This window comes from Scyliorhinus torazame, chromosome 12, assembly GCF_047496885.1.
Source record: "Scyliorhinus torazame isolate Kashiwa2021f chromosome 12, sScyTor2.1, whole genome shotgun sequence".
In the NCBI taxonomy this organism is placed as follows: domain Eukaryota; kingdom Metazoa; phylum Chordata; class Chondrichthyes; order Carcharhiniformes; family Scyliorhinidae; genus Scyliorhinus; species Scyliorhinus torazame.
In genome coordinates this window covers 206,838,519-206,864,612 of record NC_092718.1, presented here as the reverse complement: position 1 = coordinate 206,864,612, position 26,094 = coordinate 206,838,519, and the positions used below count along the sequence as shown (strand labels likewise).

The 26,094-nt window shown below is 45.9% G+C and overlaps 1 protein-coding gene across 1 annotated transcript; it reads right to left on the bottom strand.

The window, feature by feature from the left end:
• Positions 1-1,645: 1,645 nt before the first annotated feature.
• LOC140387124 (carboxypeptidase M-like) lies at positions 1,646-26,052 on the bottom strand. The gene is made up of 9 exons (XM_072470135.1): positions 25,958-26,052; positions 22,833-22,959; positions 22,620-22,722; positions 20,853-21,007; positions 14,942-15,059; positions 13,622-13,774; positions 6,911-7,059; positions 5,338-5,593; positions 1,646-3,803 (listed from the first exon to the last, which is right to left on the bottom strand). Exons 1-9 carry the CDS (start codon positions 26,050-26,052, stop codon positions 3,721-3,723), a joined length of 1,239 nt encoding a protein of 412 aa, XP_072326236.1. The 3' UTR covers positions 1,646-3,720.
• Positions 26,053-26,094: the final 42 nt, after the last annotated feature.

Here is a 26,094-nt window from a genome sequence, read left to right as displayed (position 1 = left end):
AATCTTTCCAATTAAGGGGCAATTTAACGTGGCCAATCCACCTAACCTGCACATCTTTGGGTTGTGGAGGTGAAACCCACGCAGACACGGGGAAAATAACTATACACAGACAGTGACCCGGGGCCGGGTTTGAACCTGGGTCCTCAGCGTCATGAGGCAGCAGTGCTAACCACTGCGCCATCATGCCGCCCGTTAAACATTCCTAGACCAAGTGTGCACTGGTGAAATCGGAATTTAGAAGTTTCCCAGGAATACTCCCTGCAAATCGTTCTGTATCACTAGTGTTCACATAGTTACAAACTTAGCTTTGAGTTCTTCCAAAGTTATGCACCAGGCAGGAGATGTTTTACACAATTCATGTACATACATTTCCTGTAAGTTGAATAACCATTAAAGCAGAACAGTTTAGGGCCAGTCATTTTCAAACCCAGGGTTGCGACCCGCGGGTGGGTGTCTGGAGGGTCGTGGGGAATGCGTTTTGGCGTCCCCAATCACGGTGCCATGCGCCGCGGTGTTCCCGATCACGGGAAGAAGTGCCCAACCGTGCAACTGGCTTTTAAAAATGCAGGCTGCGACCAGCATTCAGAATGCCGGCAGTTCAACGCATGCGTGCCCTTCAACAGGCTGGGAGCCCAGTGGGGCAGAATGCCTACTCCTGACATCACGTGTTGTAGGCGCACAAGAGCAATTCCTCCATTTGCTGGTATGAACTCCAGGACCTCTGGTGGTTATATGCAGGGAAGCACTGGCAATTGAAAGTTTAAACCCCTCAAAACTTCAAAGACATTTGAAGACAAAACATGGCGAGTTCGAGGACAAACCTCTTGATTTTTTTCAATGGATGCTGTGAGATCTTAAGTCATCAGCTGGAGTCATTATCGGAAATGTAACATTGAAAAACAAAGCAAGTGAGAGCGTGAGGACCAAGCAGGCTCACCATTAAAGGTTAGTGAAAATGTTGGGTTGCGAAGTTCAAGCAGCGTGGGTCGTGAAGTTTGGGCACCGAAGGATAGCCAGTTAGTAAAAATGAGTCCAGGGCAAAAAAGTTTGAAAAATACTTGTTCAGGGCAATGTTTTGGTGCAAAGTTAACAGGAAGGTAATACTGGAATAAGAATAATTTTGTTTCAAACTCAAACATCTGAGTTGGAGGGAATGAAGAAGATACCGCAGCTAAGAGCCTACTTAAGACATGGCAACAGATGGATGATTAAGTTGGGGTGGGGGAGTGGTGGCGATCAGAGACATATATGCGCTGGCAGTGGAAGATGAAAAAAATGCCTTTGGTTTTCCCAGTGCTGAGCAGAAGAAATTTAACTTCATCTATGAAACAATAGCCACAGTGGAGGCAGAATGGTGTAGTCAGGTAGTCAGTGTACACAGCTAAGCCTGTGGCCCATATTACTGTGGAACCAGGATGTAAATAATAAATGGGAAAGAAAGAAACTTATCATTTGTCATCAATTACTGTTCAACAGAGGTGAGGGTCTGCAGGACGAAGGAGGAGAAACCATTTAAAAATGGGAACTGTCCCAACGTATTTCCTGTCGAACTCTTGTTACAGCTAGCAGATCCCATAGGTCTGAGCTGAATTGAAACCCAACTCCTAGAGATGGAAAGTGCTTAATTGCCAAAAGAAAGCAGATGCAGGAGATTTATTTCAACACAATCATTTATTTTAAAACGTGCATTCAAAATACCATTAAATATGCAAATCGGAAATCAGACAACCTGTAGTCAAACTGAACAATTAAGGTCACAGCAAATAGTAGAACAAATAATATTGCAACAGGTATCATTTGATAAAATGGCTTTTTCTTTTGGATAGAAAGCTCACTCTCGCTGGTTGGAAAGCTGTGGTGAGTGGTCTTGTACTTCGACTGAACCTTTTACAATACTTGGTGCACCGTGCACAAAGTTGCAACAAGCAGATAGTTGCTGAGAAATTTGTGAGGCTTGGAGCAAGGTTTGGTCTTTGCACCGTTTGGAACATTTAGAACGGACCTTTGAGCACTTATTTTTTTAGTCAATAAACTATTGGAGTCTTAAGAGGGCAGCGTGAAAATCAGCCCTCCCAAAGGGGGCCTTTGCATATATGCCACAATTGTTTCCAGCTTACACCATTTATTTTAAAACCGGGCTTAATATTTTCTATTAATCAGAATTCAATGTTTAATTTTAAATTCTTTCAGGGGATGTGGGCATTGCTGGCAAGGCCAGCATTTGTTGCCCTTGAGAAGGTGGTGGTATCGCTGCGTTACATGTGGTCCTGGTAAACCAACATTTTTGTTCAAAGAAACAGTTCCAGAATTTTGACCCAGTGACAGTGAAGGAACAGTGAACTCAGGGATGGTGTGCAACTTGGCAGTGGAACCTGCAAGTGCATCCACTACCTTTGGCCTGGGTGGTAGAGGTTGTGGGTTTTGGAAGATACTGTTGAACAACATCATGCTCTTTGCAAATCAATTGAGATGGTTAACCATTCGGATCTAACTAACATTTTGAAAATAAAACTTGCGATTTGACTTAACTGTTCGCTGGGCTAGGCTTGGCTAGAAAGCATGCAAATGAAATTAATTTCGCAAAATGTTAGGTCATCGCCCAGAGCTATATGTATTCCTCGAATCAAGCCACAATGAGTGATTAAGGGCCATTGTGGTTTACTGGCACAGACTCCTTTAGTGTGCCATGTGTAGCGCACAATGACTTACGAGAGAGACGAATAGAGATGAAGTCGATGAGGCTTTATTAAGCGTGACTTGTTCCCCGCAGTTCAGCAACAGACTGGAGCGGCGGGGAGAAGCCCGGGTTCTTATACTCCGCCTTCAGGGCGGAGCTAGGGGTCAACAGCCAACCAGGACCCGGGATCTGTCAGCCAATAGCATCACGGCTTCACAGTCCCACATGACCCCTAATACATACTACCACACCATGGCAATTAGTTCACTGTAGTTCTTGAAAGAAAACTTGGCAACTCCATGAATGGACTAAATATTTCCTTTTATAGAAGATAATTTGCTGATTAACTGCAATTATGAGGATTAAAGCACCACCACAGGTTCCTGGATGATTACTTTACGGCTTCAAAGGGAAGTTCTCGATTTCTTTTCTGAATTCTGTTCTCCCGTCCCACTTTTTCTTCTATTTTGTTGCTTTTCTAGGAAATTGCATGGTTTTAACAATGAGTGAGTGGCGGGGTCAAGGGAGGCGACCTGGTGCATGTGAGCATGCTGGAGGTATTTTCATTGTCTTTATAAGTAAAAGAGCTGGTGAATCAAGTGTTCATTACACATTCACTGAGAGATTGAAATGATAGCCAAAGTGTGGGAAAATAAACTCTTTTGAAATAGCAAAATTAAAATAATGTTCAAGGTTTTGGGAAATTGGCACCATTGATCTAGGCCACGAGAAAGGATTGCAATGGCACTAGTTAAAGCTGGAGAAGGGCAGTGACATTATCAGGGCTTGGCGGCAAGTGAAGCAGGAGTTAGAAAGAAAACTGGATGGAATTTTTTCACACAGTGAATGGAATGAGTTACCAGGGAGAATGATCAAAATGGACTGTATAAATTGAGACACAAAGCGAAGAGTGATTAAGGTGAATCAAGAGAATTCAGATACTTTGGTGTTGGATCAATCAAAAAATAACATTTTCCTTGGTGAATCTCTTGGTTTCTTTCCCGGCTCTAAAAGCCCTGAAGATGTAAGATGTTGCAGTCGGATTAAAATGAAGTCATGTCAATGGAATCAGGAGTCTCAGTTCGTTTAACTTCCACAGGCTTTGGCTGGACTTTCAATCCTCTACCTGAAAAAAATAAGACATTAGTCAGTCACAATGGAACAAATGTTAAAAGCAAACCAAATCCTTATGAGAGGTTTTCATAAACTGTAGATCCATTTCCCTGGGCGAGATGATGGCTTACTGGTAATATCACTGGACCAATAATCCAAAGGCCCAGACTAATGCTCTGGGGGGGCAGTTTCAAACGCAGTGGGATACTTGTTCATGTAAGGATTCATGGCTGTGAAGCTATTAGAACACACCAGCAAGGAATAAAATCAATGATCATTTTCTGTCCACCTTTGATTGGTCCTGTGTGACTTCCAAGGGTCTTCATGTTGTCAGTTACACAAAAACCCACAACAGAAGTCATGAATGTTTATAAAGGAACCTCCACCGTAATTCTATGTAAAACATGTCCAATGCATGATCAATTATTTAATATAAATATTCATCAGTTATTTGCTTAAAATGTCTTGTATTCCACCTAATTTCCACTTAATTCCAAATGTTACGAACTGAAACCAGAGGAGTAGTCTCCAAAATAATCTCCATCCTCAAAAGTGGGGAAGCCCAGTGCTTCAGGGCATAAGAGTAGGCAGAAGCATTTACAATTACCTTCAGCCAGAAGTACCAAGTGGATGATCCAACTTGCACTCCCCCTGAATCAAAAATGCCAGTCCTTATCCAATTCAATTCAGTCTACGTGATATCAAGGAACAGCTGAAGGCACTGGTTACTGCGACGGTTATACATCAGGGAATAGTGCTGAAGACGTGTGCTCCAGAACAGCCATGTCCTTGACAAATTGTTTCAGTGTAGCTGCAACACTCGCATCTACCCAACAACATGGAAAACCTGTCCACAAAAAGCACTCAAGAAGCTCGACACATTCTAGGATAAAGCAGCTCCGCTTGAATGGCATTCCATTCACCAACTGAAGCATCCACTCCCCCACCATTGCTGCACAGTGGCAGCAGTTTGTACCGTGTAGAAGTTGAATGCAGCAACTCATCAAGGTTCCTTCAACAGCACTTCCAAACGGGTGACCTCTACCACCTAGAAGGATAAGGGCAGCATATACATGGGAACACCACCACCTACTTACAAGTCCCCCTTCAAGTCACACCCAATCCTGACCTGGAACTATAATGCTGTTCCTTCATTTTTGCCAAATCAAAATGTTTGAACTCCCTCCCTAACAGCACTATGGGTATACCTGCAGCAGAAAGACTTACAGCGGTTCAGAAGATAGCTCACCACCACGTTCTTGAGAACAAATAGGGTTGGCAACAAATGTTAGCCTTGCCAGCGACACCAACATCCTTTGAAAGATAACAACTATAAATTAACCAGAGCCTCATGGTGGCCCTCATTACTTTTATGCTTCAAAACTGCTAGTTAGAGGCAGCTGTTAAGAGCAAGATAGGAGCAGGAGTTGGCTATTCATGTCCCTCGAGCCTATTGTACCATTCACTTAAATTGTGGCTTATTTGTTCCATATTTCCTGATACCTTTACTTAGCAATCATTTATTTCTTACCATGTTGTTAACGTACTTATATGAGCTTTTATGAGGCAGAAAGCCAAAATTCCACACACAATGCTTCCGATAGCCACACCAATACAGAGACCGGTGAGTTCTCCGGAACTGAAAGAATACTTGTTTGAAGATGGTGTTACAGTTGGATTGGGTTTGACTGAAACATCTGCTTTCTTGAGAATAAAATTCAAAACTGTTGCACCATATGGATATGAAGAGGTGTCTTTTAAGGTTATAGTTACTGTTGATTGATGGTAACCTTCCTTGAGTACCTATAGGAAACAAAATGGCTTGTGTCAGATTCTCATTTAAAATCTGTTTCAAACACTTGTCTTTGCCATGGGTGAATCCTTCCCCCAGAAAGTGTTGACTCATGCTGTGGTGGTGTTCCACTGACAAGGGCTTCTTCTCTCTTGACACCTCAGCCCAATACTTATTGTTCCACTGTCAGCCTCAGATGGCTTATCAGTTGTGGAGGACATCACAATCGAGGCGGACCATCCCTTCACTTGATCCTTCTTCTCCCACTGCTGAGAACTGGTTATGATGTCCTACCTGTGTCTCCACGCAGAACAGGTATTGAACTTGTGTATAGCTTAGTGCCACACCGAGTGTTGACTTTGAGAGTGTAGCCACTGATTTAATGAGCAAACTCCCACAAATAGAATTTGATAATGACCCCATAATTTATTTTAGTGATTCTGATTGAGGGATAAATATTGGCCAGGATATCAGGATAATACTCCTTATTCAAAATAGTGACATGGATCTTTGTCATCCACGCGAGAAGTAGATGGGCCCTTGGCCTCATCAGAAATGGAGCACCCCGGACAGTGCAGCGCTTCCTCAGGACTGCACTGGGGTGTTTAGCCTCGATTTTTGCGCTCAATCTCTGCGGTGGGACTTGAAGCGACAATGTTCTGACTCCAAGAGATAGGGAACCTAGTGGCAAGGTGTAACGACAACAGTCTCTCCCTCAGTGTTTACGGGCAGCACAGTAGCACAAGTGGATAGCAGTGTGGCTTCACAGCGCCAGGGTCCCAGGTTCGATTCCCCGCTGGGTCACTGTCTGTGCGGAGTCTGCACGTTCTCCCCGTGTCTGCGTGGGTTTCCTCCAGGTGCTCCGGTTTCTTCCCACAGTCCAAAGACGTACAGGTTAGGTGGATTGGCCATGCTAAATTGCCCTTAGTGTCCATAAAAAAGGTAAGGAGGGGCTATTGGGTTACAGGGACAGGGTGGAAGTGAGGGCTTAAGCGGGTCGGTGCAGACTTGATGGGCTGAATGGCCTCCTGCACGGTATGTTGTATGTTCTAGTGTCAGCAAAACTAAGGAGCTGGTCGTTGGCTGTAGGAAGCGAAATGTCGTACACATCCCCGTCTTGATGCCACCTAACCTGGATATATGGTTCTCTATTCCTTCATCTAAGCCATTGACAAACATAGTATAATAATTGGTTAAATATAGAGAACAATTGGTTAATTTGTTTTTAAAGTATCTTGGATACCAGTTATAAATAACATTTCCCTTGGATCTAATTTTAACCTGAAGTTTAAAAAACTCTTGAGACTGAAAGTTCCTGAAACAAATACCTTAATTTTGTATGTGCCAGATAGTAAAAGCCTGTAATATTCCCCAGAAGCAGAGGTATTAAAGGGGATTGGAGTCTCACGGTTGTCTATTTGCACCCGGGCTCCAGAGAGTGTGTTGTTCATCTCATCAAATACTTGTCCTTTTATACCTGTTGGTAGAGCACACAATTAAATTCAGATCAGAGAAAACATTAAAACGTATCTGTTTGATGAAATGAAAATCACTTATTGTCACAAGTAGGCTTCAATGAAGTTACTGTGAAAAGCCCCTAGTCGCCACATTCCGGCACCTGTTCGGGGAGGCTGGTATGGGAATTGAACCGTGCTGCTGGCCTGCCTTGGTCTGCTTTAAAAGCCAGCGATTTAGCCCAGTGTGCTAAACCAGCCCCTGATGTGTGTTTAAAAATAAGTTGTTTGCTTCTTTCTCATACAAGGAGCTTGATGCCAGCAAGACAGATACCCATTTGCAATGTGACAGTCTGGACAACTGGTCCTAATCATGCAATAGTGAGTGGATCGTTCGTTCCATTGCAGAGTCGAGGATGATGCATAATTATTTTACTTTCTGTTTGTTCAAGTTGGCCATTTTACGAACAAGATTATTCATTGCTATCTAATGTTTTTCTTCTTTTATTTTGTCTTTATTATTACAGTGCGAGTCCCATTATCTGCTGTCCTGGAGGGATCCACTTGGCAACCTCCCATGTGGACAATCAAAATTGACAGAGCTCTCTGTGCAGACTGAAGTTTGAATTCTGACCATGCCGAACCTGGTCACAGCTGAACTGAAAACAGGAAGTGAAGCTCAAACTGAACTGCATGTTGATCATTCTGCTCCATCTTGCAGCAATGTTTCAATCATCCAAGATTGACCTTCCAATTCTGAAACACCACTCATCTCAGTATCTCCTTCACCTCCACCACACTCAAACCCATACCCAGACTTTGTCACGTCCAATCTCAAATTTTCTAATACCCGCATTGCTGCCCTAGATCCACTTTGCACAAATTCACAGCCAGAATTTTGATGTCCACATTCAATCCCAGATCATGTCCTCTTCCCCCACCATTCTGCTCCAGGTTTGTCCTGGTCCTCACCAACCTCCACTGGCTTCCCATCTCCCCGATTTCAAAATCTTTCTTCTCATTCACAAATCCCTATAGGGCCTCACTCTCATCTCTGCAATCCTCTCTGCCTCGCACCCTCCACTCTTGAATCTGGATGTCTGTGCATTCCCTCAGCTCACCATCAGCGGTAGGACTTTGAGCTATTGTGGCATTAGCTTTCATCTCTCTGCAACTTCCCAATCTGCCTTGCTGTCTTTGATCACCTCCTCTAACTCTCCTCTCCCTCTTTCATCTTGGAGCCTATTATCCCCCCCCCCCCCCCCCCCCCCCCCAAAGATGTGCACAGTATGTCCAAACATTTCGTTGCATTGCATAAGTGTAATTTGTTGACGTCACAACTTAGAATTTGGACAAGGTGCACTGATATCATGACTGGAAGTAGCAACTTAAGAGTTAAACCCATGATTCCTGCTTTTCCAGTCTGTAGCTAACTGCAAGTACAGGAGAAAAACGAAAACAGGTAAACATGGATGATCTTTTAATTTTATTATTTGTTAACTTTATCTCTTTATTCGCTTCACAGGTTTTCTTTCCTTAATAATATGAAGCTGGGTACACCCATGGGTTTGAAGGAGCCCAACTGTATCCAAATAACATTGCATTTTATCATCACTGAGTACATTACAACCTGCAAATATTGCACACTGTCACAAATATTGCTATCATTCCCTTTGTGTCAAGGAAGGTAGTACGCCCACTACTAACTTTAAACGTATTTATTTAATCGTAAAGCCAGTTCTACAAATTCTGCTGCCTTTTGAATTCACTCTCACAATGCATATTCTGAGTCCAGATAGTGGGAAAGTAATTTCTTTACAAACCTCTAACATTACTAAATGGCACATAGTCGGTTGTGATTATTCATCCAACATCTCCAAATTGCCTCACCTGCTGGACTGCAGTTCCACAGGCGACAGCTCACTGTTCAGCATCTCGCTCCAGCGCTCTTTGTACCAATGCCGGTAGCACCGCAAAGACCCATTCTGTCCCACATGCACAGATCTGTATTTCCCACAAGTGTTGTGATTTGGAATGGGAATCCTGACTGATTTGTTCCCTTCCTTCACTCTTGGGTACCAAGGCCAATCCAGGTGCCTATGCTTTTGGCTCCGTTAACAGCACAGACTCCGGATCAAGCATAGGAACATGGCATAACTCAATTCCACACTGGAATCTAAACTTTAAGGTCAGTGTTATTTTAATCCAAGAGGTCACCCAACTAAAGAAAATGAAACAACTGAGAGCATCAATTGCTAAATCAAGGCATAATAATAATAATCTTTATTGTCACAAGTAGGCTTACATTAACACTACAATGAAGTTACTGTGAAAAGCCCCTAGTCACATTCCGGCGCCTGTTCTGAGGGAGAATTCAGAATGTCCAATTCACTAATGTCCAATACGGGGCAGCACGGTAGCACAAGTGGCTAGCACTGTGGCTTCACAGCGCCAGGGTACCAGGTTCGATTCCCCGCTGGTTCACTGTCTGTGCGGAGTCTGCACGTTCTCCCCGTGTCTGCGTGGGTTTCCTCCGGGTGCTCCGGTTTCCTCCCACAGTCCAAAGACGTGCAGGTTAGATGGATTGGCCTTGCTAAATTATCCTTAGTGTCCAAAAAGGTTAGGAGGTGTTATTGGGTTACAGGGATAGGGTGGAAGTGGGTCGGTGCAGACTCGATGGGCCGAATGGCCTCCTTCTGCACTGTATGTTCTATGTTCTACCTAACAGCATGTCTTTAGGGACTTGTGGGAGGAAACCGGAGCACCCAGAGGAAACCCACGCAGACACAGGGAGACCGTGCAGACTCCGCACAGAAGTGACCCAATCTGGGAATCGAACCTGCGACCCAGGCGCTGTGAAGCAATAGTGCTACCCACTGTGCTACAGAGAACTATGGAAGGAACTAGGTAAATATGGCAACAAGTCTCAGCCGGTTACCTGCTGCAAGTGAGTTGTAGCGTCATGAAATCTAGTGAATAAGGTCTGCCGCAGGCAACACCTGTCTCTTACAGTGGACTAACTTCAATTACTTGAAAGCATGCACAGTCTGTGAATAGAGTCTGAACGGCAATTTAAGGGGCGGGATTCTCCGGCCGCGTTCGCCCGGAGAATCCCACCCGAGGTCAATGGATTTTTCCATTGTCGGCATCTCACGTGTGGCATTCTTGCAGTGGGCGGGGCGGAAGAATCCAGCCCAAGGTATAGTTTTTAAGGAAATGTTAATACATTTTTGATCTTGTTGATGAAATAGTAAATAATCCAGTTTGTGTAATCCAGTGAACGAGCTGATAAAAGTCCAAAATTGGTCAACATCAAAGTTTACTTAGCACACGGGGTAATGCAAACAGTCAGTTACGTGCAAACACACTTGCAGCCTTTCAGAATTGATATGATTAGAACAGAAGAACAACTCCCACAGTTCAGCCTGATCGATTGTGAAAGTGGAGTTTATTTAGCAGCTTTACTGAAAGCAGAACACCGTTTAAAATGCTTTGTGCTTCATACAGAACACTAGCATTTTGGTTAGTTTGGAGCTCGTTTCGACATTCTCGGCCTAAAGGCAAAAGATGTGTGCCTCACATATCCAAAACAATGTTTTTTGTATTTGTTCTCGGGAAGTTAGCATTGCTGGTAAGGTTCAATTACTAGGGGGCATAGGTTTAAGGTGAGAGGGGCAAGGTTTAGAGTAGATGTACGAGGCAAGTTTTTTACGCAGAGGGTAGTGGGTGCCTGGAACTCACTACCGGAGGAGGTAGTGGAAGCAGGGACGATAGGGACATTTAAGGGGCATCTTGACAAATATATGAATAGGATGGGAATAGAAGGATACGGACCCAGGAAGTGTAGAAGATTGTAGTTTAGTCGGGCAGTATGGTCGGCACGGGCTTGGAGGGCCGAAGGGCCTGTTCCTGTGCTGTACATTTCTTTGTTCTTTGTTCTTTGTTCACGTTTGTGGCCCATGGATTTCCCATCCCGCATTTACTGCCCACCCCTATTCCCCCTTGAGCATTTGATTGCGAGCCACCGATAACTGAGTGGCTCGCTTAGCATTTCAGAGGACATTTAAGGATCAACCACATTGTTGTGTGTCTGCAGTCACTTTTGGCTACACTGAGCAAGGATGGCAGATTTCCTCCCCTAAAATCAACCAGGTGGTGTTTGAACCTCAATCCGGTAGTTTCCTGCACGTTAATGAAGAATAACATTTTATTTCAAATTTGTTAAGTAATTGAATTAAAATTCTTCCAGCTGCCAGGGTGGGATGTGAGCTCATGGATCCGATTTAATGGCCTCGTCGCACCTGAATTGGAGTTGGGATGAGGCCGTTGAATCTTGCGAGATTTGCGATGCTCAAAACATCTCACCAGATTTAACGGAGTCACGTGAGACGTCACAATCTGGAACTTGCCCTCACTGGGAGTGATCCAGATCAGCATATTTAAAAGAGCCCCTGGCGCCTGGTACCTAATGGCTGTGCCTGAGAGATCTCGCCAGAGCGCCGTTTTGTACTGGTTTCCACAAACATGGACCAGTCGTAATGGCACCTGTAGGGGCTCTCCCAGGCCATTAGCGATCCCAGGGTGGACGGGAACAGGGCAGAGTGGCACCTTGGCACTCCCCCTAGCACTTGGGACTGCGACCTGGCAGTGCCAACTGGACACCCTGGCAGTGCCACCCTGGCACTGTTAGGGCGCCCAGGTAGCACTACCAGGCTGGCTGGGGCAGTGGCAGGGAGGCAGTGTCTGGGTGCCCACATTGGCACTGCCAGGGATAAGCTGGAGGTGGCTTTACCAGGTGGAGAGGGGGTGAAGTAGTGTCCCGGGGGCTTCCCTGAGGTTGGTGGGGTGAGAGGGGGTTGAAAAACACGGGGGTAGGGGGGGGGGGGGGAGAGATCAGGCCAGCCAGACAAAATGGCTCCCCGATCTGCGAGGAGCCTTTCCTGCTGGTGAGCTTTAGCCTGCCAGTAGGATATGACTAAGTGGCGCCTTGGCAGAGAGAAACTCACCGAGGCCAAACGAAACGGCAAAGTGCAGTTAAATGGTGAGATGTTTCTCAGCACTGCAGCCGTCAAGAAACACCCCGCTAAACACTCCCAAAAGCGGACAAAGAGTTTTTCCAGTTAAATGTGCCCCATGTCTCTCCAGCATTTGTCCAGACCTCTGAAGTGACAGATAAGTGAAAATCTACGAGGGCCATCTTGATTGTCATTACATAGAATTAACAGCACAGTAAGACCCGACTAGTTTATGCCAGTTTCCTCCCATCCTATTTCATCTCACACCATCTGCATGCTCTTCTATTCCTTTCTCCCTCATATATTTATCCAGCTGCATTTCAACATATCCAGATTTAACTATGCCAGTGATCACAAATCCCAAGTTTTCAGCTCTCTCTGGTATAATGGCATAGTAGCACAGTGGTTAGCACTGTTGCTTCACAGCATCAGGGACTCAGGTTCGATTCCCGGCTTGGGTCACTGTCTGTGCGGAGTCTGCACGTTCTCCCCGTGTCTGCGTGGGTTTCCTCCGGGTGCTCCGGTTTCCTCCCACAAGTCCTGAAAGATGTGCTTGTCAGGTGAATTGGACATTCTGAACTCTTCCTCAGTGTACCCGAACAGGCGCCAGAATGTGGCAACTAGGGGATTTTCACAGGGACGTCATTGCAGTGTTAATGTAAGCCTACTTGTGACACTAATAAAGATTATTATTATTAAAGAAGTTGCTCCTGAATTTCTTACTGGATTTATCAAAGATTATCTTACATGTATGGCCCCTAGTTTTGGATGTTTCCACAAGTGGAAATGTTTTCATGACATCTATTCTAATACCCCTCCATAATTTTAAAGACTTCTGTTAGGTCACCCCTACAGATACAAAAACAATATCCAGGATTGGAAGGCTTTGTGAACACATTCATAGAGAATGGGCCCGATCTAACCAAATGGGAACAGAGTCCCATAGCGAGCGCATTTAGCCGCATGTTTCCTGGCGCTTGCAGTGCCAAGAAACACAATGCTATTTAACGCGATTCCAGTTGGATACGGGGCCTCAACAGGGAACGTACGGCTGAGGCCATACTTAGTCCCGTTTCCTCCACTGAGACGCCTACTCACCGGAACTCCTCAGTGCAGGGAGAGAACAGGATGACATTTTTGACATCCCGCAAGATCGCGTTAGATCCTGCGAGGCGTAGCGAGCTGGGTAGATCCCAGGAGTGGGGTGTCTGGCATCTACCAGTCACGTTCACTGGTAGTGGGATTCTCTACTCCTGCTGCTTGTCAATGGGATTTCCCATTGAAGCCACGCCACGTCACCAGGAAACCCACGGGCGGTGTGCCCTGCCAGCGGGAAAAGAGAATGATCGGAGAATTCTGGACAATTTAAAAACTCTTTTCTTCAGACCTTTTTAACTCCATAAAAGTAAAGGGGGCATATCAAGAAGTTCTGCAACTATACCCCACCGTTCCAAATTTAATTTGTTATGAAATATTTCAACTGTTGAAACTGTTAATCAACTTTTTGTTCTCTGAGTTGGTGTAAGTAGTGTTCAAAAAGACAAAGTTCAACACTTTGCCAAATTGTTACCTAAATGACCCTGTTTCAGGTACTGAATCAGCGCATCTCTGTTGTCCCACCAGAAATGCTGGAGCTCCTCCACCGGGGGATATTTACAACAGGACACTTCCAGAGTGACTTCCAGACATTGACCCCACATATAATTGTAGTCTTGCATGCTACCTGTGGAAAGGAAGGATTGGTCAGTTATTGCACTGCGTTACAGCTTTCCCTATTTGGCCTCACTGGTTTTCAGGCAACGAGGTAGAAATGTGATGGAAACAGAAAGGAACCAATTGGTCGCCTCTGCCGAATACTTTGGAAGAGCTTGTGTGGTCAAGTGGTGATTCCATAATTTGAATGTGGTCTAATGAATTCTGTTCAGCACTGGGAGGTTGCAAATTTAGGTAGAAACTGGTTAGAGGAAGCTTCAGGCCCCAAAACATGACACTTCTGGTGCCCTGGCAATGCCCCTTTATAAAGGGCCAATGAAACCAAAACAATACTCGTGTTTTTTTTGAAGGGGTCAACCTATAACCCTGGACTGCACACCCCAGGTTGGCTCCCATTGCGCCTCTCCTCTGGAGGTTCACTCCAAACAAAGCTCCTTAGAAACTTAGTGCAGAGTTCAAGGCCCTGTTGTATCAAGGACCTGGTCCTCATTCGCGGACATTCTGCTGTATTCCTGCCTGATTGTAGTGGAAGTGTGCCAGAGGGTCATGGACATTTACAACCAAGATGTGCATGAACAATAGAACAAGGAAAGACTGTCCATCTAGTTCAGAAAACCTGATCCAAGTATATAATTTTCTTTCAACTCCCTCTTCGCCCTCTGACAAGTCTGCATTCCTGTAATTCATTGGCTCAATTGGTATCTTGATGAAATTTTAAATCACCCCTCTGAATAGCCCTTTCTTTGCTTCAGTGTCAATTCTTTGTCTAATTACCTTTTGCATGCACAGCCTTATGGATCTCCACATTTTGTTGTCATTACTGGCTGTACGTAACACCTCAGGGGCTGCAAATAGATTTGAATCCTATTAATTTCTATTAATTTTCATACATCTGAAACTGCTGGCACTCAAGAGAACTTGGAAGTTCTGAATAAAGATTTGTCCATAACGGGGTTTAAAACAGCCCTTCTGAGCCCCTGGATTCCCAAAATTCAACAAGGAGAAACGTGGGAAGAGTGGGAGAAGGACAGCATTGGCTGGCCTTGGAGGACTGGGTTGCTAGGAGCTTGGGTAGCATGTGTAGCCCATTGGCTGCAGTTTGGACATCCATTTGAATCTGTTAGTAGCTTTGTACAATTGTTGTAACTATCTGTCAAAAGAAGTATATTTTTTTTACCAACAATTGGATACCAGGCTGCTCCGTTGACAATCCCATCTACAAAGTGAAAGGAAGCATTCATCTCCTGTGGACAAGGGCTTCCAGTCCACATGTTGGCATGGGTGTAGGAATATACCTAAGACACAAAATATAGTCTGTTAGCTAACACAGCAGTTCCTTTTTTTACCCTATTCAAAGCCCTGGCAGTGGAGACTGGGATCTTTCCTGCAGATCAGTAAAATATTTTCCAAACATGAGAAGGATTCATCTTCGTATTGCTTCGGCTTGTGATAAAAATCAAGTTCAGCTCGGCATAATTAATTCTCAGTTCCAATCTACAGAGGTTTGATTCATATGAATTTCTTGAAGCATATTAGCGGAGCTCCTTTGGCGTTTCTCACAGTAGGTCAGTTTCTGCACTGTTTTATAAGAACAAATAGGTTGTACCGTGTAATGACATTATTTTACTGTTTAGACGAGGCTTAATCCTTTTAATTGCTGTCAAGCAAAAACGAGAAGTTGCAATTAGACCGAGGCCGTCTTTGATCCAATGGAGGCTGTCGGTACAATCCAAATTATCCCTTTTATTTCCTATGACTCAGAAATTTGACACTGAAACTGTGCCAGACAAGAAATGGAGAGGTGTAATGGAACAGGCAATTCGCACTAGACTTACTGGATGAGAAAATGGGATAATTTGTTTGCATGTTTAGGGCACTACAAATGCTGTTAGAGCTCCAAATTGGCATCTATGGTGCACATACTCAATTTTGGGATGAATCATGCTGGTTGTCATATTATTGAAGGCATGAGCAGATGTGCAGTGACTGTTTGCCAGACGTTTTGTGAGCAGGCAGATAAATAATGGTGTCGGCCAGTATGCAATGTGACTTGACACTAGTGTTATCAATCATCCAGCCAATATCTGCTTTTTACCTTGCATGGCTAAAGATATGTTCAGTAGCAGGAAATTAAATGAAATGAAAATCGCTTATTGTCACAAGTAGGCTTCAATGAAGTTACTGTGAAAAGCACCTAGTCGCCACATTCCGGCGCCTGTTCGGGGAGGCTGGTACAGGAATTGAACTGTACTGCTGGCCTGCCTTGGTCTGCTTTAAAAGCCAGCGATTTAGCCCAGTGTGTTAAACCAGCCCTGAAAGACCCTATCAGTGCTATTAAAGGGATCATCCATTACACACAGATTAGTTAATGATTGATTTCTTCTGCCTAGTGCTTTGATCTTACAAGTGGTTGTTGCTGGTTTTCTAGTTATTTAAAGTTGTAAAAGTCTACATGATTGTGACAAAGTTAAACTATTCTTACTCATGCTGCTTGGTCTGTTTGCAGCCTTTGGCATGTTTGACCACACCAACTTCCTCCAATATCTCGCCACCATTGCCACCTGGGTGGGATTGCTCTCACTTGCTTCTAGCCTTAGCTGTCTAATTGTGGCCAGAGTATCAACTCCAATGGTTTCTCTTCCCACTCCTGCACCATTACCTCTGGTGTCAACCAAGGATCTATCCTTGGGCCCCTCCTATTTCGCGACATGCTGCCCCTTGAGTTTCCACAGGTATGCTTATGGCACCCAGCTCCAAGTCACCACAATCTCTCCCAACTCCTAAAACATTGCTAAATCATTAGACTGCTTATCCAGCATCCAATAGTGAAGACGCATAAATAACTTCCATTTCAATAATGGCGAGATTAAAACCATCAGGTGGAATTCTCCCAAGCCTTTGCAGGCAGGTTCAATGGCTGGGGCGAATATGGTGAGAGGGCCAGAAATCGGTTTCATATAGACGTGAATTTACAGCGGGGTCTTTCATTGATGCTCGCCTCAGCAGGTCAGAAAACTCACCAGAGGCTGCAGTGAACCTCATTTGCATCTCATTAATGGATTGCAGGTGAAGGCCTGACCTGCCATACCAGATTTTTCGTGATGCTGGCGCAAAACACATTTGGTACAACATGGAGATGTCGGGACCTACCTGACCAATGCCGGGGACTGCCTCCGGAGTTCGGGATGGAGGCTGCCCACATCCCTGGACCCCGGACCACCACAGCAGTGGGTCGGCAGGCGCATCTGCAGGTGGACCTCCTAGATGTCCCAGTGAGGGTCCATCTTCCAGTCTCAGAATGTCCCTGGAGATCCATCTTTGTTGTCAGGAGGTGCCTTTTCCGGTCTTAGAGTACTCCAAGAGATATATCTTAGTTATCAGGCAGTCCACTTTCTTTCTTCAGCAGTGGGGCAGTGATGTTTGGCACCGGACATGACGATGAACTACTCACCATCCAGACCTGACCCGCCACAGAATATGGCGTAAAACACCCAGGTGCATAATTAATGAAGTTGGGGCCTGTTTTCCTGCAGGTCACCACAGCAGGAAACACTCTATGTTCCTGCTACAGCAAAATGGTAGAATTCCGCCCCTTGTCTTTGGTCCCCACTATATACTCCCTTTTCTAGCTATCAACTCCACCCCTCTCTCTGGCAAACGTATTTGGCTGAACCAAATTGTTTGCAAACTAGGGGTGTCATGCTTGACCCCAAAATGAGTTTCCGGTCACATATTCACGCCATCACCAAGACCATCTATTTCCACGCCGTCTTTAAAATCATGCTTTTGTTACCTCTTGACTTGACTACGCCAACCAACTACTGGTCAGTCTCCCACATTCTACCCTTATATATTTGAAATCATCTAAAACTTTTCTGCCTTTACGCACACCAAGTCCCACTCACCCATCACCCCCTGTGCTTGCTGACCTACGTTGTTTCTAGTTAAACTAATTTCAATTTTAAAATTCCCATCCTTGCTCTCGCCCCTCCCAATTCCTGTAATCTCCCACAGCCCCACAACCTTCTGAGGTACCTGAGCTCATTTAACTCATTGGGCTCCTTGGGCAAGCCCTATTTTAATTGCTCTAACATTGATGAGCGTGCCTTCAGCTGCCTGCGCTCTGAGCTCTAGAATTTCCACCCTGAACCCATCTGTCTCTCTCTCTCTCCTCCTTTAAGACACTCCTTAAAACATCTTGTTTTTGGTCAGCTATCCTAATATCACCTTGTGCAGCCCTGTGTCAAATTTTGCTTGGTGGGGATCTTGTGAGGTGCCTTGAAAAAATTTATAATATTAAAGGTGTTATTTAAATACAAGTTGTTATTGTTAAAGATCCATGAAATGATTTGGCCCTTTTTTCTGATTGGTGAGAGGCCGGGGGGGATTCTCCGGTCTCCGACGCCGAAATCGGCCAGAGAATCCCTGTTTGCGGCGAATTAGGGGGCGGCGCCGCTTTCGCGCCGCTCCGCCCCCTCCAAAGCCCCATGCCGTATGGACGGCCTCGGAATGTTACCTGAAGCCCTCCCCCCCCCCCAATGCTCCGCCACCGACCGGCCGAGTTCCCGACGGGTGGGTCTCTCATGCCATTTTATTTTCAGGAACGCGGCATTGCGGATGCGGACTCAGTTGACAGAGAGCCAATCCGCGGGCAGAGGGGACTTTAGCAGGGGCTGGGGGCATTGGTGGGGGGTGGTCCGGGGGTGGCGAGCCTGGCCAAATGGGGATGCACTATTTGGCAGGCCGGGTCCGCGCGTGGCCGGCGCCATGTTGCACGCTGTGGCCGCTGCAGGCAGCCACTGTGCGCATGCGCGGCCACGGACCCGGCAATTCCCCGGCCATGTCGGCAGCTGGAGCCGGGTGCTCTACGCTGCGTGCCTGCTAGCCCCCCACCAAACAAAACATCGGTGGCCGTTTCGCGCCGATTGTTCAGTCGTAAAACGCCACCATTCCCACGCCGGGGTCAGCACTTAGTCTCCAAATCGGAGAATCCAGCCCCAATTGTTGGAGAGCGTTGATTGGATAAATTAGCCCTCAATCACTTACAAAACATCATTGTCAAACATCATTCCAAGGGTAGGCAGACTTTGCAGTGAGAAGCAGGCACACTGATATCTGTAAACAAATAGCTGTCTCAACAAAGAAGAGTACAGCACAGGAACAGGACGTCCAGGCCTGCACTGATCATGATGCCTGTCTAAACTAAAAGCTTCTGCACCTCCGGGGTCCGTATCCCACTATTCCCATCCTATTCATGTATTCATCAAGATCCCTCTTAAAAGCCGCTATCGTATGTACTTCCACCACCTCCCCCAGCAGCGCATTCCAGGTACTCACCACCCTCTGCCTCAAAAGCATTATGAAAGCACTCTCTACATGCAGCACTTCCATGTTCTGAGTGTTGTATGTAATTTTAGGATGGGGGAGAGCTCTGATTACTGATCTAATTGAAAAGTGGTCCTCCAACCAAAAATGCATGCGAACTACTGGCGGCGCGAGGTGTCAGCCCTTGCTGACGTGCCCAGCTAATCAATAGTTTGGTTAGCACTGGCTGGATGCTGATATCAATTAAACGAGTAAACAGCATGAAATTGTTGTGCTGCCTGCATCGCAATCAATGGGCATGGGTTAATTGTGCATCGTGATCCTTAACCTCTTTTTTCGATACCATTGAATTTTGTCACCCTCATTTTAGTGTTTGTTAACCAGGATCATGCCTCTGGGCGAAATCTAATGGCCGCGCTCGTACTGGGGCTCGACATGGCCGGGAAATCTTGAGAGAGGCCTCTCATGGGATTTACCCAGAGCGCCACACCTCACGAGATCTAACGGGATCTCGCGATATGGTTCCCATTGAGCTAATCTGCATATGAAAATACTGCAGTAAAGCAGCATTTTGATATCATTCACCTGAGTTACCCAAGGCGCGAGGTCTAATCCCCACGCCTCAGAGACCCTAAGCGAAGGCCGGTTAACACTGGTCTCCAGAAACGGTGACCAGGCGTAGCGGCACTTGGGGGGGGGGCAGGGGATTGGGGGCCCCTGGGTTGCTGGGCTCAGGGCAGGGTGGTACCCTAGCATCCTCAATACTACCCTGACACTGGCACAGGTGCCCAGGTGGCATTTTGCCCATGCCAGGGATCAGGCCCGGGGGGTGCCCTGCCTTCATTGGATGGGGTGTTGGGGGGGGAGGGGGGGGCCTGGAGGATCTCTTTATCGGTGAGTTGGGGGATCCCGAGAGCATTAGAGAGTGGAGCTCATTGACGCAGGAAATGGGGGTAAGTGTGGCCTTCTCGAAATGAGGCCTCAAAATTAAACTGAGTCCCGTTAGGGGTCTTTCTTGGCGCTGCGAGCACCGGGAAACACCCAGCGAAACGCGCTCGACACGGGACCGTTACATTTCTGTTAAATCGCACCCTCTATTCCAGCTTGCGGCCTAATTAAGTATGCATACCGTAAATTGTTTTCAGGATTTCCAACATAAGAAAAACAACGCGCATTTATATAGCATTTTTAACAAAGTAAAACATGGCAAGGCACTTCCCAACAGCACTATCAGGAGCAGTATCAGATAGGAGACATTAAAGCAAATGTCCTAAATCTTGGTCAATAGGGGGGTTTTAAGCTATGTTTTAAAGGAGGAAAGAGGTGTAAAGATGTAGAGTCAGGGAGGTTTAGAATGGGAATTTCAGAGACTCGGGTCTAGTCAGCTGAAGACGGTCTCTAAGAATGGAGCAATAAAAAATGGGGATATGCAAGAGGCTAAAGTTGAAGGACTGCAGAGATCTCAGATGGTTGGAGGGCTGGAGGAAGTTATAGAGGTGTGGAAGGATAAGGATTTGTAAACAAGGATGAAAATGTTAAAATCAAGATTTTGCCAATTTAAATCAATGAGCACAGGGGTGATGAGCGAATGAGACTTGGTGTGATTTAGGATACAGGTAGCAGATTTTGGATGAGCTCAAGTTTATAGAGAGGACAAGGTGGAAGCTCCCAACTGGGAGAGTATTGGATTAGTCAAGTCGAGAAGTAACTAAGACATGGATACAAATCCCTACATGGTCTTCTGTGGGAAGAGATGGGCTCACCTTTGAGATATGCAGAAAGACGTCATGATCAGGCGTGTTATGTTCTAGAATCTCTTCAGGATCAAGTCGACCATAGTACCAGTCTTCGTAAGTGTGCCAATACTGATGATACTCTAGCATTGGAAGAGACAGGTAGGGAATATTGTCAATGATTACTGCCCAGCATTTATTTGGAAAAATACATTAAAAAAGTCAAGGAGGGAGGACCATAGAATCAGAAAATTAAACCTTTGGTAAAATACATCAAAAGCCAAATTCAAAATATTGATTGCCTTGGTTACCCAATGATGTTTCCAGGCACAAGTTCTGTGGAGAATACAGCTCTGATCCTGTAGTACAACTTTAACCGTTGAACCATTTGTTGAGTATCATGCTGAATGAGTTTGTTAATTCAATTTCACAGGGTAATTTCACAGGCAGATTATGTTTTTATTTCATAAATTTAGTGTACCCAATTCATTTTTCCAATTAAGGGGCAATTTAGTGTGGCCAATCCACCAGGTTGTGGGGGCGAAACCCACGCAAACACGGGGAGAATGTGCAAACTCCACACGGACAGTGACCCAGAGCCGGGATCGAACCTGGGACCTCGGCGCCGTGAGGCAGCAAGGCTAACCCACTGTGCCACTGTGCTGCCCGAGATGATGTATTCTTTAGGATTTACATGGTCCGTTAAACCACAGATGACCAACTCTCAATTGAAAAAATAAGGGGCGTTTTGACATGACCATAGGAGCAGTGAAATAAGGGGGTGCGGGGGAGGGCGGGGGGGTGATTCTTGGGAACTTGGGACAGAAGAGAGGGGTGGTGCTGGCCAGCCAACAGTATTTTGAGAGTTTAAGCACAGGAGTGCTCAGGGCTAGTCAGACTGTCCTTGAACTGTGTCACCGCATGACCGGCACCGATTCTGACACTGCTGGCTTGAACGCCCGCTGGACAGCCCTGGTCATAGATCACCAACATACTGCGACGCATGTGCAGATGGAAAGACCGAACCCAGAGGAAACAATCCAGGACATGGGACAAAACGCCATATTAAAAAATAGTTCTGGAAAATTTGGGATGGTTGGACACCCGGCGTGGATGACCAATGCAACACTTCAGGTGTTTGCCTAAGAAGGTAGACTTTAATCTTATTTTTAAGCTGGAGAGGCTGGCATCTTGGTATGGAAGCTGGGTCACTCAATTTTCTGATTTGGTTCTTGTAGCATGTACAAGCTGAACACCCAAGACATAATAGCAATACTGAATGAAGATCTTTGCCCCTTTCCACAGATTCCTCTGTCCACTTTGCTTTACAACTAGAAAAGCAAAAGGCATGTTATTAATTAATTTTGATCATCTTTAACATAGGAAAAGGTATAGATCATGTAGGCCTTCAAGCCTATTCCAGAAATCAAGTAGATCATTATTCACCTGCATCTTAATGCATTCAATCCCCCCCCCCACCCCCAATCTTGGTTCAGTGTTAATGTCTAATGAAAAATCTATCAATCTCAATGTTGACATTTTCAATTGACCCCTAGCCTCGGGAGCTTCATGGGAAGAGGAATGCTGATTTTCACGATCCTTTGTGTGGAGAAGGGGGTTTTGACTTCACCCCTGAATGGCTGGCTCTAATTTTAAGGTTATGTTCCCTTGTATTGGGCCCGTTGGTGGGACCAGAAGATCCCTTAGGCGGGAACGGCCAGAAAATGTCGGCCCTAATCTATGAGAGGGATACCTCACACCTTGTGCCTAAGCAAGAACTGGAAAAGCCCTCAATACGTTGTTGGTGAACAAATTGGAGTTTGACTATGACAGCACCACATTCCAATTGAGAAACATACTTTAATTTAGTCATCTGAACCATTTCCTCTGTGATCATACTCTGCATATAAATAGATTTAACAACAATGTTATGAATAATAGGGCAATTATTACCATCTGGTATATTATCATAGCCGTAGTTAGCTACAAGAGCACCTCCGTGGAGGTTGCCGAAATGACAAAGTTCTTGCTAGTTATCCAGTTCATCATTAGAAGAGTTTCCTTTTCATAGTTTGGTTGTTGTTTAGAAAAAACATTTTGAAAGTTCCGATTGAGATCAACCTGTCTGGCATTGAATCTGTCAGGTTACAAACAGCAGAGTGAATTTACCAAACAAGCATTTTGCATTACACATCTACCATTTTAGAAGCTGCACAATTCCAATTGGCTTGAGCACATTGAAAGCATCCATGGTGGGATTAATTATTTGGGATGGGTTTGGGGCAGGAATGGAGGGAAGTGGGTCGGAGGGGCTGGCCGCATCACACTTGACCCTATTTGCATGGGGCTGCTCGCGGATATTAAAGGGGATTAACAGTTCACTGGCAGGTGCATGTGGGTGCAGTTTTTTGAGGAGGCGGATTAGAGTGTCCATTCTGCACCACAAAATGGGCCATAACTCAAGAGAGTTTCACCCCAACATGTCAGATCAATGGAGAGCAGCAATCACAAAACCCAATATTTTGTTGTTTTGTTCCAGGCAGCAGATTTCGGCAATGACTCTGCTCTTCCCATTTACTGCCGTTCCAGATCTCACTTTTGTTTCTTTCCCCAATACTGAGGAGTTCAACCTCATGAGTGGGCTGGAGAGAGTAAACAGGGAGGAACTGTTCCCATTGGCCAAAGGGTCGAGAACCAGAGGAGAGTGATTTAAGTTGATTGGCAAAGGAATCCGAGGTGATATGAGGAAAAATGCAGTGAGTGGTTCAGATCTGGAATCCATTGCCTGAGACTGTGCATGATCATAATAGGCCAAATGACCTCCTGTGCTGTAACTATTCTATGAAAGACGTGCTTGTTAGGTGAATTGGGCACTCTGAATTCTCCCTCTGTGTACCCGAACAGGTGCCGGAATGTGGCGACTAAGGTATTTTCACAGAAACTTCATTGCAGTGTTAATGTAAGCCTACTTGTGACAATAATAAAGATTTAGTAATTTATTTACTTTCGAAGATAGAAACCGAATTGTGATGTTTGGAAGGTTTGGGTACCATACGCCCTGATCGATTCACGGAATGGGCAGCACCAGTGGTCCCAGTGTTGAAGCCCGATAAGTTGGTCCGCCTTTGCAGCAACTACAAGTTAACAGTGAATAGGGTCTCTCTCCTGGGCCGGTATCCCATGCCACATGTGGAAGACCTGTACGTGAAGCTAGTCGGGCCACTTGTTCACAAAACACAAAATGAACCATGCATAACTCCAACTAGAACTGGATGCCGCATCGTGGAAGTACGTTACCGTCAATACCCACAGGGGTTTGTAGAAATACACTCAGCTCCCCTTTGTGGTCTCATCCGCATGTGTGATCTTTCAGAGAATAATGGAAGCCATTCTACAGGGACTGCCCAGAGTAGCGGTATACCTGGATGATGTGCTCATTTCAGAAGCCACCAAGAAGGAGCACCTGGACGAGGTCCTCAGGCACCTCTCCAAAGCAGGCATCCTCCTGAAGAGAGGCAAGCGTGTGTTCCATGCGAAGGTTGTTACGTACCTGGGATTGCATGTGGATAAGGATGGCTTACATCCAGGAGAGGGAAAGGTCTAGGCCTTAAAGTGAACCCTCTCACCTGAATTCAAGACTGAACTGAAGTGGCTTTTGCGGCTCATAATTTAATAATAATCTTTATTGTCACAAGTAGGCTTACATTAACACTGCAATGAGGTTGCTGTGCAAAGCCCCCAGTCGCCACACTCCGGCGCCTGCTTTGGTACACTGAGGGAGAATTCACAATGTCCAAATTACCTAATAGCGTGTCCTTCAGGACTTCTGGGAGGAAACCGGAGCACCTGGAGGAAACCCAGGCAGACAGGGGAAGAATGTGCAGACTCCGCACAGACAGTGACCCAAGCCGGAACTCGAGCCTGGGACTCTGGCGCTGTGAAGCAACAGTGCTAACTACTGTGCTATCGTGCCGCCCCATCAACTACTATGGGAAGTTTATCCCAAACCTGGCCATCCTACGGCACTTGTGCACACACTGCTGAAAAAGAACCAAAAATGGGCTTTGGGAGTGCCACAAGAGGAAGCATTTCCCAGGGTAAAAAGGCAGTTACTATCCTATCAGCTGTTGACACATTACGACCCTTCTAGACCGCTCGTCCTCACATGTGATGCCTCCCCGCATGGCATTCGAGCAGTGTTATGCCACCGGTGGAACGATGGCACGGAACGTCCAATAGCATATGCATCCAGGACACTGGACAGTGCAGAGCATTACTATGCCCAAATAGAGAAAGACATACACGGTTGAAAATTTCCACCAATACGTCTATGGGCACCATTTTATTATTATCACTGACCGTAAGCTCACTGAGTCTCTTCAAGGAGGACAAGAGCATTCTCCAATAGTCTTGGCCAGATCCAATGATGGGCATTGCTATTAGCGGCTTACAAATATACGTTCTAGCATCGTCCGGGAATACACATAGCAAACGCAGGCGCCCTCAGTCAACCCCCGCTGCCTGTAAGTCCCACTTCTCCACCAGTAACGGACAAAGTCGTGGTGACTCTGAACTTTATGGCCACTCTGCCTGTGAGAGCCGCACAGATCCACAGGTGGACTCAGAGAGACCCCATGCTGACGAAGCTACGCCACATGGTCCTGCATGGCGGGTTGCAAGGAAACGCCTGGAGGAGTTGCAGTCCAACCTCACGAAGCAGCAGGAGCTCAGCGTGGGGAGCTCAAGTGGTCATTCCGCAGCTGGGTCAACGCACGATCCTGCAGGATCTACTTAGTGGATGCCCTGGTATCTCAAAAATGAAGATTCTCACCTGGAGCTATGTGTGGTGGCCTGGAATCAACGGCGACATCAAGAATGTGGTATAACAGTACTCGGCATGCTGGGAACTCCAGAAGCTCCCTCCGTCGGTCTCGCTCCGGCCCAGAAATGCCCATGGTACCCCTGGGTGCGCTTGCATGCTGACTTGGCTGGGCCGTTCATGGGGTCAATGTTTCTGGTCCTCGTGGACACCCACTCAAAATGGTTGGATGGACACTGGATGCCCACTGCTATCTCGAGGGCCACCGTGGAGAATCTGCGCCAATCGTTTAGCACCCCAGGGATTGCGGAGGTACCTGTCACAGACAACAGGACTCAGTTCATCAGTGAGGAGTTGCAGACATTCATGTGTTCCACTGGGGTAAATCAGATCTGAACGACTCCGTACCATCTGTCCTCGAAAGGTTTGGTGGAGCGGGTGGTTCAAACGTTG

Bases quoted from the DNA above. Each gene is read 5' to 3' on its own strand.
- LOC140387124 (XM_072470135.1), bottom strand. From the start codon at position 26,052: ATGGTACGGAGTCGTTCAGATCTGATTTACCCCAGTGGAACACATGAA. The intron at 22,960-25,957 runs GTACCTCCGCAA...GTAACCTGACAG, and splicing joins AGTCCTGTTGTCTGTGACAG to ATTCAATGCCAGACAGGTTG. The intron at 22,723-22,832 runs GCAACCTCCACG...ATTTATATGCAG, and splicing joins GCAAGAACTTTGTCATTTCG to AGTATGATCACAGAGGAAAT.